The sequence below is a fragment of the Eumetopias jubatus genome, unplaced genomic scaffold, assembly GCF_037043125.1.
Source record: "Eumetopias jubatus isolate StellerSeaLion01/CBP00866 unplaced genomic scaffold, mEumJub1_p1.0 scaffold_9, whole genome shotgun sequence".
Classification (NCBI taxonomy): domain Eukaryota; kingdom Metazoa; phylum Chordata; class Mammalia; order Carnivora; family Otariidae; genus Eumetopias; species Eumetopias jubatus.
Window position 1 is genome coordinate 101,703,262 of NW_028274815.1, and position 12,965 is coordinate 101,716,226.

Here is a 12,965-nt window from a genome sequence, read left to right on the forward strand (position 1 = left end):
AAATTCCTGCTCTGGGTGGAATATTGAAGCAAATGAGTTCTGAAGTCCTTATAAAAAAGAATGGAATATTGTAGAAAACTGGTCTGTCTGGTCATCATTCCCAGTCTTAACTTCTCCCCCAGTCCTTAAAAGTGACCTCCTAGAAAAGAACAGTTACTATTTTATGGGAATATCTTTTTCCTTCATCAGTCAGAAGTCATACTAGATACTTAGTGTATTGTAGCTTGTCGTCGTCGTCGTCGTCTTCTTCTTCTTCTTCTTCTTCCTTCTTCCTTCTTCCTTCTTTCTTCCTTTCTTCCTTTCTTCCTTTCTTCCTTTCTTCTTCTTCTTCTTCTTCTTCTTCTTCTTCTTCTTCTTCTTCTTCTTCTTCTTCTTCTTCTTCTTCTTTCTTCTTCTTCTTCTTTCTTCTTCTTTCTTCTTCTTCTTTCTTCTTCTTCTTCTTTTCTTTTCTTCTTCTTCTTCTTCTTCCTTTCTTCTTCTTCTTCTTCCTTCTTCTTTCTTCTTCTTCTTTTCTTCCTTTTTTTTAACCCAATAATATGTTTGGAGATCTTTTTAAAAAATTTAATTCTTTATTTTGAACCTCTGCAATGAATTCCACATTTTGCTGGGTCAGTGTTTAGCCTTTTCTTTACTAATGGACATCTGTGCTTTCAGTTTTCCATTCTCACCAAACTTGTGGTGGTGAATATTCTTGAGCAGACTTCCTTGTATTTCTCTATGCTAGCTATCAAAGGGTTTTTCTAATTCTGCTTCTAACTAAGGACTGGAAAAGTTATCAGTTTCGGTTCCCCTCCCAAAGGCAGAAAAGTCATTGTGGATATTGAAGAGATGAATCCAGACATTCTGGGTGGCATTATTAAAAACAAAATAGGGATGATTGTTATATTCTTTTATAAAACCATAGTAATTTGTGTTATTGGTGGTGTCAGGCATATAAATCTGTTCTACTGTCTCATAAAGTAATTAGCTTGAATTGATCTTTTTGGCTCCTTTCTTTATATCTGGAGAATCTGACACAGTGGTGAGCATATACTGGGCCCTTCTTCGGTAGTAACTCTTTGCCGTTCCTTTTGTGCCATTTTAAGGGAGGCATGGCAGAAGCTTTTCTAAACAGGGTTTCTTAGAGTATGCCAGAAGGACCACCTGCATCCCAGCCTCCCTGGGGCCCTGGTTAATAATGCCAGTTCCCTGGGCAACCCCCAGACCACTGAATCAGAATATCTGGGAACCACAGTCCTATCACCAAGCTTCTCAAGCAATTTGACATATACCTGATTTGAGAATCACTATTTTAAGGCAACCACAATGATTTTAAGGAGCCAGAAGAGAGGAGTTTTTCCGAACTGGCTGACAAACTACAATAGGGGAAAGGTTGTTCAAGGAAGGAAAAAACTACTGTTGATCAGAGTCTAGGAAACTTTCTTTTGCTATTTTCTATTCATAGAAAAAAACTGTTGATGAGAGTCTAAGAAACTTTCTTTTGCTATTTTCTATATAATAGAAAATTACTATTTGCTATTAATACAGTAGTTGAAAATATAGTTTAAAATAGTGTTAGAACCATTGTTTGGATAGGTCTTACACAGTCTCTGATATTATTTCCCAGTTGATATGCATCATTATTAAGTCAGGCTTTATTAGATGGGTATGATTTTGTCTTCTTTTGAAAGCAAGTAATTACATATAATATTTCTGAAATACATTGTGTATCTGTTTTCTCTTTTCCCAGGCTGCTCTTTATGGATGTGGCTGCTGGGCTGAAAATACTGGAGCTCATAATCCCTACTCCACAGCTGTGAGTACCTCAGGTATTTGCTGCTTTCATGACCATTTTTCATAACTGCAACATTGTAGGGCATTTAATGATTGAAAACAATATTTTTATGTAAACATAAAGCATATGCTGAGACACTGCATAGACAGGAGCATTTATGCATGAAAGATCTTTGATATGTAGGAGCTTTTAAGGATTGTTTCACAATATCAGTATCCCAGTGTAAATGTTTTGCTAACATTTCATTACAACTCTGGAGTTAACTATAAGTTATATTTTTGATGTTTTTTTCCCTCTAGTGGAAAAAATAATTGTGTGCCACTGACCTATCAGGTGAAGTCCAAACACGAATTAATGTTGAACCTTAACCATACTAATTATAATTGGCAAAAAATTGATTTTCATTTCTTCACTTTTGAAGAGATGAGTATAAAACATGAGTTAATTTTTAAAAAAGATTTTATTTATTAATTGAGAGAGAGAGAGAGAGACAGTGTGCGCCAGCAAGCGGGGGGACGAGCAGAGGGAGAGGGATAAGCAGACTCCATACTGAGCATGGAGGCAGACACAGGGCTTGATCACACGACCCTGAGAACACGACCTGAGCCAAGACCAAGAGTCAGATGCTTAACCGACTGAGCCACCCAGGTGCCCCAATATGAGTTAATTTTTAATTTAATATTGGTGGCACATGAAAATCTCTATGCATAATATTTAGGAATTAACTTGTGCACATATTAAGTATGGCCCTATGTCTATAGAAAATTGTGGTATTTGAACAAACAGAAGTCTAAAATAGATAATTCATTGTTTCATTTTTATTTTCCCAAAGTAGTATTAGTATCATATGTTGTTTTGACTTTATTTTTGGTTAATATGTTATTCAGTGAGTTGGTTTGTCATTGTTAAGTGTTACTCTCATGTCTAGACGTTTGGGAGACCTGGATTCTACTTTAAGCTGAAATCCTGAAAGCTGCCAGACTGTCGTTTCGGAAAAGAAATTTAATCTCTTTGGGATTGTCCACCTTTCTCCTTTTTTAAATGGAAGTTGGAATAGGATCACCTTTCATTGATTTGGTTGCGTTAAGAATGCATTGGGTGGGTAAAGCTAAAATTGTAAAATTAAGGTCTTTTTCCCTTCCCCTTGCATATTGCCTCCTTTGCACATCTTGCACAACTAAAGATAGTTTCACATGGCTAAAGATAAATTTAGGTTTCTAGTTCATGACATCCAGTGAGTGCAGCTTTTAAATTTGGATGCCCAGTTTGTCATGTTATATCCTTCTGAAGTTTAAGGACTAACCATCATCAGCCCCCATAACCTGAGGATAATAGAGCAAGTCTCTGGTTCCTTCCATCCCTGGGACTTTGTGTGATTGCTTCACCCTTGTTTCTCCTGGGGCTGTTGCTATGAGGTTGACAATGGAAACACAGAGTTGGGTGACCAAGTCGGAAGAAATGTGGTGCACAGAATTTTGCAATTGTTTGGCCAAAATAAAACAGACTGGTGCGTTAGGCTGTTGCAGAAGATTTAGAGACCTGGCCTACATTTTATGTTTATAGTTCTTGGAAGGTAATAATTGAAAGGCAGAGGGAAGATAATTATGGTCAAGATAGGGCTCTCCCAAGGCCAGACAGGCAATTTGATCATTAGCCTCAGGGATAAACTCCAGCATCTTGTTCTCATCACTGGGTGGGGAGGAATGAGTGGGGAGTGGGGAAGAGAGTAGTGTGGCAGGAGCTGGCTGTGCAAACTCTGACTAATGTTCTGGCATCATGGAAATTTGTCTAGCTTGGAAGGCAGTAGAGTATATACAGGTTCTTGTGCAGACTCTTTCACTCACTGGCTGTGACCTTGGCAAGGGTTATTTGTAAAGCAAGAATATCTACCTTAATATCTGTGAGTACTGAATGAGTTGACATATGGAAGGCATACTTCTTGGCTCAGAGTAGTGGTTCAATACTTAACAGTGTGTCATTGAATCTAAGTCACTATCTTTTATAAAATACACCATTATTTAAAAAAAAATTTGTTGATTCTTATTTTTTTTTATTGTGGTAAGAACACAAGATGAAATCTATTTTCTTAACAAATCTTTTAATGTATAATGCAGTATTTTTAACTTGAGGTGCAAATTGTACAACGGATCCCTTGAACGTTATTCATCTTTCATTACTGAAACTTTATTATTTATTTATTTATTTTTTTTTTTGAGGAGGGGGTGGGCAAAGGGAGAGAGAGAGTCTCCCAGCGTGGAGCCTGATGTGGGGCTCCATCTCATAACCCTGAGATCATGACTTGAGCCAAATTCAAGAGTTGGATACTTAACTGACTGAGCCACCCAGGTGCCCTAAAACTTCATTAATAACAACTCCCCATTTCTCCCTTCCTCCAGCCCCGGGCAATCACCATTCTACTCTTTGCTTCTGTGAGTTTGAGTATTTTAGGTTCCTCATAGAAGTGGAATCATGCAGTATCTGTCCTTCTGTTACTGGCTTATTTCACTTTGCATAACGTCTTTGAGGATTATCCATGTTGTATATGGAGGGATTTCCTTTTTTAAGGCTGAATAATATTCCATTATACATATATACCACATTTTCTTTATCCATTTATCTGTTGATGGGCATTTAGGTTCTATCTGCATCTCGGCTATTATGAAAAATGATGCAGTGAACATGGAGGCACTGATATCTCTTCAAGATCCTGATTTCAAGTCTTTTGGATAAATACCCAGAAGTGGAGTTGTTGGATCATATAATAGTCCTATTTTTAATTTTTTGAGGAACCTCCATACTGTTGTTGGTAGCAGCTGTACCATTTTACAATCCCATGAACAGTGTACAAGGCTGTGAATATCTTTACATCTTCACCAACCTTTATTATCTCTTGTCCTTTGGATACTAGCCATTCTAACAGGTATGAGATGATGTCTCATTGTGATTTTGATTTGCATTTTCCTGATGATTAGTGAGGTTGAAACCTTTTTATGTACCTGTTGGCCATTTGTATGTCTTTGGAGAAATGTCTATTCAAGTCCTTTGCTCATGTATTAATCTTACTATTTGTTTTTCTGCTATTGAGTTGTAGGAGTTCATCATGTCTTTTGGATACTAAGCCCTAATCAGATATATGGTTGTAAATATATTCTTCCATTCTGTAGGTTGCTTCTTCATTTTGTTATTTCTTTTCTTGTGCAGAAACTTTTTAGTTAGATGTAGTCCCACTTACCCGTTTTTGCTTTTGTTGCCTATACGTTTAGTGTCATATCCAGGACTAAAATATACCAATATAAGGTACATATACTGAGGCGGGGGGGAAGACTGCCAGTTATAGAATGACACACTTCTTTCTCATCACTCTTAACACATGGTTGTTGCTTTACAAGAAAATATAGAATTTGGGGGTATTCCTCCAACAAGAAATATTTGCTGCACTGATAACAATGTCATGCTCCATTGCTATTTCCATGCCTTCTTATGCTCATAATTACTTTTTGTTTCAATTCCTTATCATACTGTAATACTTTTGAACACATGGTAAATGACAGTTATACTCAAAACTTGTAGTTCCAACATGGCACATAAACTCAACTGAAGGGTCAACAACAGGAACAGCTTACCTCCTTCTAGAGGCAGCGGTTGCTATGTCACAGCTGCAGTCTGGAGAGCAGGCACAGGAGGATGCCGTCAATTACAATGTATGGACTGATTTCAGAAAATTTTGAATGTGGAAAAAAATATACTCTAGAATTGATAAACTTTAATAAAAGCTTTTCTTATTCTCAGCTTTGTGTGTGTGTGTGTGAAAATAATAATTTATTTTAGGCTTTCTTAAGCAGTGACAAGCTCTTGAGAAAAGGGGATCTGTGGGTATATTTGTGTTTCCTGAGTGCCTAGCACAGGGCCTTGCACTTAGTAAGTGCTTACTAGACAAATTAAAATTAAGACAAATGATTATTATAATCATCAACATTGCCAAGAGACTGGAACTTAATTATTCCAATCACTAAAAAGAAAGGATAATCATGTAATGTGATAGAGGTGCTAATTATTGCTACAGTGGCAATCATATTACAGTATATATATGTATCAAATTAACAAGTTGTACACCTTAAATTTACACAATGTTATATGTCAGATATATTTCATTAAATGAAAGAAATGTGCGTGTGAATCTTCCCTCTTATAGAAGGATAGATGTCATTTCAAAAAGATTATTCACCATGGAATTTCTTTAAATAGTACTTTAAAATTTGATTTAATTTGCTGAAGTCAGAATCACACATAATTTTTCAGTAACACATCAGATGCATAATGTCAGATACATCTGTGGTCTTTTCTGGCTATGGAAAGGAAGAGCAGATTGAGGATTAGAAGATCAGAAGGATGAAAAAAGGAGGAGATTAAGTTTATGCTCTGATTGACCTTAACATTGGTATGCTGTTACTTGTCTGTGCACTATGTTTTTTTCTTTAAGAGAAACAGTGAGTCCAGGGGTTATATGGCAGCTGGCTGGAGTTCAGAAGACACAGGCTTCAGTCCTCCTTCCTTAAAGTATTTTGGCAAGAAGAAAGCTCTGCTACTTGGTTTCTCGTATATGGCCCACTGATTTCTGATTTTGTAGGTTCTTTGATTTTCCAGGTTTTGGCTCTGGATAGTTCTAGAACCCTGAGGGTGGTGATGATGTGGCTGGCCATGGCTTGCCAGGAGTAGGTTCAAAGGTTAGGGTGATAAAAAATGCAAAAAATGAGACCAGGCTTTTGCCTAAATATTTGTGAGCCAGTGATTCTGAGCCAGCCCTCTTCCTCAACGGCTGAGAATTAATGTTACCCTTTCTTGGTTCTTTAACCTAACAAGCAGCCACAAGTATTCCACACTGCCCTTTTGTGGGAGATTGTCTATTAAGTCTGTGTCAGAGGTACAAAGCAGCCACATCCAATCCAACAACAAACTGTATTCTCTCTAAATATATTTATAGTCTGATACTTCTTAGCACCTCCACTGCTACCAATAGATTCAAAGTGCTATCACATCTAATCTGGATTCTTTCAGTAGCCCCCTAGCTGGTACCTTGTTTTTTGCTCTTTTGTTTCTTTATTCAGTTCTCAACACAAGAGTTGGTGTTCTTACCTGTCAAAATCATGTCATACTTCTTTGAACTGTCCAGTCACTTCCCTTCTGACTCAGAGGAAAAGCCAAAGTCCTTATGAAGGGCCTCTGAGGCCTGATATACGTGTTCCCCACTTTTCTTCTCAGACTCCAACTCTTGCTTTTCTTTCCTTGCTCATTCAGTTCCAACTACATTGGCTGCTTTACTGTACTTGAAACATGCCACACACACTACCACCTTAGGACCTTTGCCTGAGTTTCTTCCTTTCCTGTTAGCTCTCTGCCCTCAGTAGCTGAAGCTGCTGCCTCCCACTTCATCAACTCTTTATTCAGGTGGTTCACCTTCTTACTGAGATCTTTCCTGACCACCCTATTTAAACATGTAAATTTTCTCGGCCAACATTCCCTATTCTCTTTCCATGTTTTATTTTTTCTCATAGTATATATCATTATCTAATTTTATATCTTTCATCTATTTATTTTATTTTAATTTTCTACCCTGCTTTACTATGAAAGTCCATGAAGATTGGGATTTTCATTAATTTTCTTCACTGATACATGGATGGTACTTAACAGGTAGAGCCTCTGATGATGTTTGTTGAATGAATTGAATATGAACAAATAAATACATTGGGGTGTGTCTTAGCTTGGGGTACTATAACAAAATACCATAGACTGTGTGGTTTAAACAACAGACATCTATTTCTCATGGTTCAAGAGACTGGGAAGTCCAAGATCATGGTACCAGCAGATTCAGTTCCTGATGAGGGTACTCTTTGTGGCTTGCAGACAACTGCCTTTTTGCTATGCCCTCATATGGCAGAGGGAGGGAGAGAAGAAGGGAAGGAGAGAGATGGAGTGCTCTTGTGCCATCCTTATAACTTCATCTAACCCTAATTGCCTCTCCCCAAATACCATCACATAGGAGATAAGGGCTTCAACATATGAATTTGGCGGGGGCGTTGGGGGGGGTGCGGCACAGACAATTAGTCCATAACAGGCGAAGTGAGCTAGGTCAAGCCCAGATGATTTGGGGCTGAGAGGAAGGTAAGGGAAGTTTTAAGAGTGGTTATTCTGGTGAGAATGGAAGATGCTTAAATAGAGGGTAAGTGCAAGGTATATGGAGCTTAATTTGGGGTCCTAGATGACCTTGACTTAGTATTTAAATTTTCTTTTGTATGAAGTAGGGATCTTTTTGATTAGGGACATGCTCAGGCTTTTGGAAGATTGATAGATCTTTCATCTCTGAGATGGTTCAGTGGGAGGCAAAACTGGTCAACAAGTTAAATACATTGCTGTTAGTTCTATTGAGTTGGAATCCAGACTCTTCAGCCCACTCTGGTTCCTTTATCTGCCTTATTAGGCAGTGCTATTCCTGTTGCATAATCTTGTTACACTCAAGAAAAATCTTTGGGGGCTCAGGGTAATGAACAGCTACTTAAGCTGAAATAATTTGGTATGTAATATGTAGGGTTGGGACTCATGCCATGAGAAATCTTTTTTTGTGAATTGTAACTTCTAGATGTGAGCATAGATAAAACCCTAACATTTGTAAACATCATCATCTTAAAAGCACTTGACTCTTTGGACCGTTTGGTTGGGGGGGCAGGGAAGAAATATTGTTCATTTATAGATAACAGAGTAAACTACCAGCACATTTCTAAGAACTAAAGTAATTATATGGAATGGGAATTCTGTTCTGAGACTGTTGCTTATTCTAATTATGTCATTTCATATCTGATGAACTATTAATATATTATTTCCTGCTTTTTACATAAGTGAAGTCACTGATGTTTCAAAATACAGTAGAATTCTGAATTATGCTAGGTCATTTCCTAGGAAACCAGTTCAGTATGACAGCTTTGGTTATCATGTATCTTAAGGTCTTAAATGAATGGATATTTTCCTAATTGTGAAAACATATGCTTATTGAAAAGAATTTGGAAAATGAAGCTGATAATTTTGCCATCCTGTTGTAGGCAGTATTAATATTTTTGGTAGCAAAATAAAAACGGCAAAACTGTTCAGCTTGTGTTATGCTTTGTTTATGTAATATTGTATAATGAACAATGTGTCATTAAATCTTCTTTGAAACATAATTTTAAGGGATCTGAAGGATGTCTTTTCATGCATACATGAGTGCAGGTATTTTGCTCTTATGTAAGATGACTTTAATTGCTCTCGTGTTATAAAACAGTATTTATATTTTAGAGGCTCTTATCCTGTGCTGTAGTCTGGGAGTGGTAAAAGAGAAGTCATGATGTTCTGTGTCCTAAAAGGGCATGAAATCTATGTCTATACTTGATAGTATAGGGAAGTTTCCTATTGCCAGTATAGAAATATGTTGATATGTTGGATATACTAAAGGCTTGCTAGTCCTGAACGGAGTTCTGCTGCATCCATTCTCCTAAGGAATGCGTACTACAGTGCCTCCCAGAGGGTCACTTGCAGGCACCTCGGTGCACCTAAATGCGTTGACTGTTGCTGCTGCCATTAGTACATCTTGCTTCCTGTCACACACCCTTCCCTCAAATCCCACCAAAACCAGTTGCCTTTAAGTTTAGCTCTACCTATCACACTCATATACTCACTGAAATGTCTCCAGCACCCTAGAAGAGCTCAGGACATCATGAAGAATAGTAAATATTTCTTTGAAAGAGATTATTTAGAGTTGGGTTATAGTGGATCAGGTGAGCCCCAAGATGTTCTTTTTGATGTTTGTACTTTTAGATTTCTTTTTTCTTTTTTTTTTTTTTTTTGCCAGATACTTATTTTGCATTGCTTTATTGTTGTTTTGTGAAAGAACAGACTTCTAATTTTAGAACAAAGGTGAAGAAATGGTAGAAACAGAAGCATAAGATCAAGTGATGGGTTAAAATGCCAGTGCTGTGATCCTTAATGTAATTCTCCCTTTGATTGTTCTCACTTGAAAGAATGCCTTTTCCTTCCTATTGTCGACTACTACCTGCTGTCAGTTGAAGAGGGAGTAAGTCGAGCAACTTGTCAAAGGCTTTCTAAGCTCCCTTCATATGGTTCGCAGAAACAGAGCTGGATTTTCATTTCTTCTTTCATTCAACAGGAGTCCCTTTCATGTTTGAAAATTGAAAACGCGTGTTTTTCAGTGTGGAGCGAGGATGTGTGTGCCCTCTGGCACACCTGTTTCTAATTTCCTGACTTGAAAGCATAACCCATCAAAAGGAGCAGAAAAACAATTTCTTTCTGACACGCTGCTTCGTGCTCCTTACTGGACTGAAGGCCTTCGTGGCTTTGCCATCTTAGTTCCCTCTGTAGAAGGTTCTTGTTAGAGGCAGAGTTCACTCAATATAAGCAGTGCCTTTTATAGCACAGAGCCATTTTTGGTATTATTTTGTTGTGGTGGTGGTGGTTCTTTTCAGCTCAGGAAATTTACTTGAAATAAGATTTATTTAAAAAAACACAAAAAGGTCTTTAAAAATCTTAAATATTAAATGTAGCTGGGCAGTGTATGTTGGAACGATATATGTAAGCTGATCAGTGAACCAATTGGCTAGGAATAGGGTTTGATTGAGCATACGAATGTTTAAATTCCAGAGCGCTGTTTAACATAAATCAAATATTTCCAACACATTACTTCAGATTTGTGTGTACTTTAAAGTCTTGCCAGCTTAAAGGACTGTGAGGCACAATATGTTGACTTTGAGTTTTGTAAATTGATAATTTGTTGCTATGAAAGTTGTACATGGTATAACTCATCACTTTCTGAAGGTGCATAGTATGTCTGATGTTGGCAAGCTGTTATGAAAAAAAATGATGCCCAGGGAATTCAGGGCTTTAGCTCTCAGATGCTTGAAGTATGGGTCTTTGGTTCCTCGTAGGGTTTTTCCTGGATATTTTCAGCATAAGGTATATGGTTCTTTAGACACAAACCTTGGTTTACGCTTCCTATTTCTGAGAATTGTTTAGGATAATAATCCTAATGATGTATCTTCAGAAACCGTCTTTTAGGCTGTTTTTTTAAAAATACCTATTCTTTTCATATTTAGCATGTATGAATCACCTGTTAAGAGGCATATTATGACCCAGTGGGTCTGGGAGGAGCTGGGATTCTGCATTTTTCACAAGCTCCGAGGTGATGCCAGGGCTGCTAGTCCATAGATCATACTTTTAAGTAGTAAGGCAACATTTTGATGGGCAGAGTAGTGCTGTCCCCCAGCTGTGCCTTGCCTATAACCCTCATCCCATATAATTTACCAGTCTCTTCCCATATTGTGTTTTGGTGGATCAAAAGCTAAAAGAGATCTGGTGTATATCCTAGACTCTAGGTATCCTTGAGAGCATTAACAGTGGACAAGTTAACTTACAGGCCAGATATCAGTGGATAAGGGGCCACTGAGATAGGATCATTGTGCTGGCAGAAATGTTATTTATGTTTCCAGACTCTTCTGGGATGCACCTAGCACTAGCTGAGGTTCTTGTTGTAAACAGAAGTGGATAAAACAACTGCTAACTCTAAAAGGTGCTGGTAGAGGGGTCAGAAAGACATAATGCTGAATCAAATGTGTTTTAACCAGTTCTGTCCATGGTGACTGGTTAATTTGGGCAAAAAGATTTACTGGCAAATCATGGAGAAAAAGTGGAGGTAATGTAAAATGTAGAAACAGCTTGCATTTTTATTAACTTGTTATTGAATACATGTCCTGGTTCTCAGTGAATCACAGTATGATTGAGTCCACAGTATAAGACGTTGCGACAAAGGATACCTTACATTTTTATTTTCAGAATGTTTTGTTCATATCATGAAAAAGTATATTTATTTGTGTGTTGTATTTGTCTTTTGGCTTTGATAAAAAAGATTTTAATAACCACTGGCTAGAAGAAAGCATGGATAGACGTGTTAAAAAATCTGAGTTAGATATTAAAGAATTAGAGACTTCATTAAAATTCTACAGTGGTATTTTAGGTCTGCATGTACCCACATTGAATATAAGAGCAAGTTACATGGTGGAGGCAGTTTACAGTTACATGGGGTGCAGGATATCATGGGTTTGGGAATCAGACTTGGGTTTGAATTGTAATGGAGGGAGAAGGTTAGAAGGGTATGTCCACCAGTGCCAGGATCAGAACATCCTTTTTTATGGAGGAGAGACAAAAATATATGCTAATTATCATTGAGATTATCACTTCGTACCATTGCATTTCCTGTTGTTTGGGACTTATTGTTGTAAGTTTTGTAATGCTGAGGGGTTCTGTTTACTCCCTTTCTTTCTTTCTATTCTAGCCCTACATGAGAATGTTTTCCTGGTTCTTTATAATACCTTGGTAAATTGTGTGTTGTAATCTGTCATATTAGTCTTTATTTACTAATGTTGGTGATGGAATAATAATGTGCTTGAATTCTGCTATGATGATATGGTGGTGTGTTCTCAGAAATACGAGAGTATTTGCCCCATGTAGCTAAGATGTAGGTAGTAAAATTCATGTCAGAGGACAATAAATATTTAAAATTTACTGAACATTTGTTTCATCTGAGTCCTTTGTTATACTTAAAATTTAGATTTGCCTGTTTTACCTTTTAAGCTTTCATACTTATGCCAAAGTACATTTAGTGGAATATAGAAATATAATATTCTCAACTGAAATATTTGTCATACATTTGTCATATACATCTTCACTTGTCTGATTTGTCTTACCTGCTTTTGACTTTGCTTCATATCTTAGCAGCAGTTTCTTTGCAGCTTTTCACATCAGAATTATTTGTATCTGGGTACGGACTTGGGTTTGTGTACAGCTCTGGGCTTTCCTCATAACAACTTTTGCATATTAAATCCTGCCCATGTCTTCAAGTTCATGGATAGTTCTTAGCAACTCACTGTGTGAATTGCACAGGTAAGTTTTATTATGATCTACAAAGTAAACTCTTAATATAAAGTCCTACTATCAGGGCGCCTGGGTGGCTCGGTCCTTAAGTGTCTGCTCAGGACATGGTCCCAGGGTCCTGGGATTGAGCCCCACATCGGGCTCCCTGCTTGGTGGGAAGCCTGCTTCTCCTTCTCGCACTCCCCCTGCTTGTGTTCCCTTTCTCGCTGTGTCTCTCTCTGTC

General features: G+C 37.6%; 1 protein-coding gene across 4 annotated transcripts in view; it reads left to right on the top strand.

Annotated features, from left to right (window-relative positions):
• Positions 1-12,965, top strand: part of TASP1 (taspase 1) — a 293,567-nt gene that overhangs the window by 132,272 nt on the left and 148,330 nt on the right. For 3 of the 4 annotated variants that reach the window (XM_028112987.1, XM_028112988.2, XM_028112989.2), the window contains one exon: positions 1,730-1,808. In XM_028112987.1, the coding sequence (XP_027968788.1) occupies positions 1,730-1,808 (79 nt within the window). The remainder of the gene's footprint in view (positions 1-1,729; positions 1,809-12,965) is intronic. The other variant, XR_003610774.1, reaches the window with a different exon arrangement.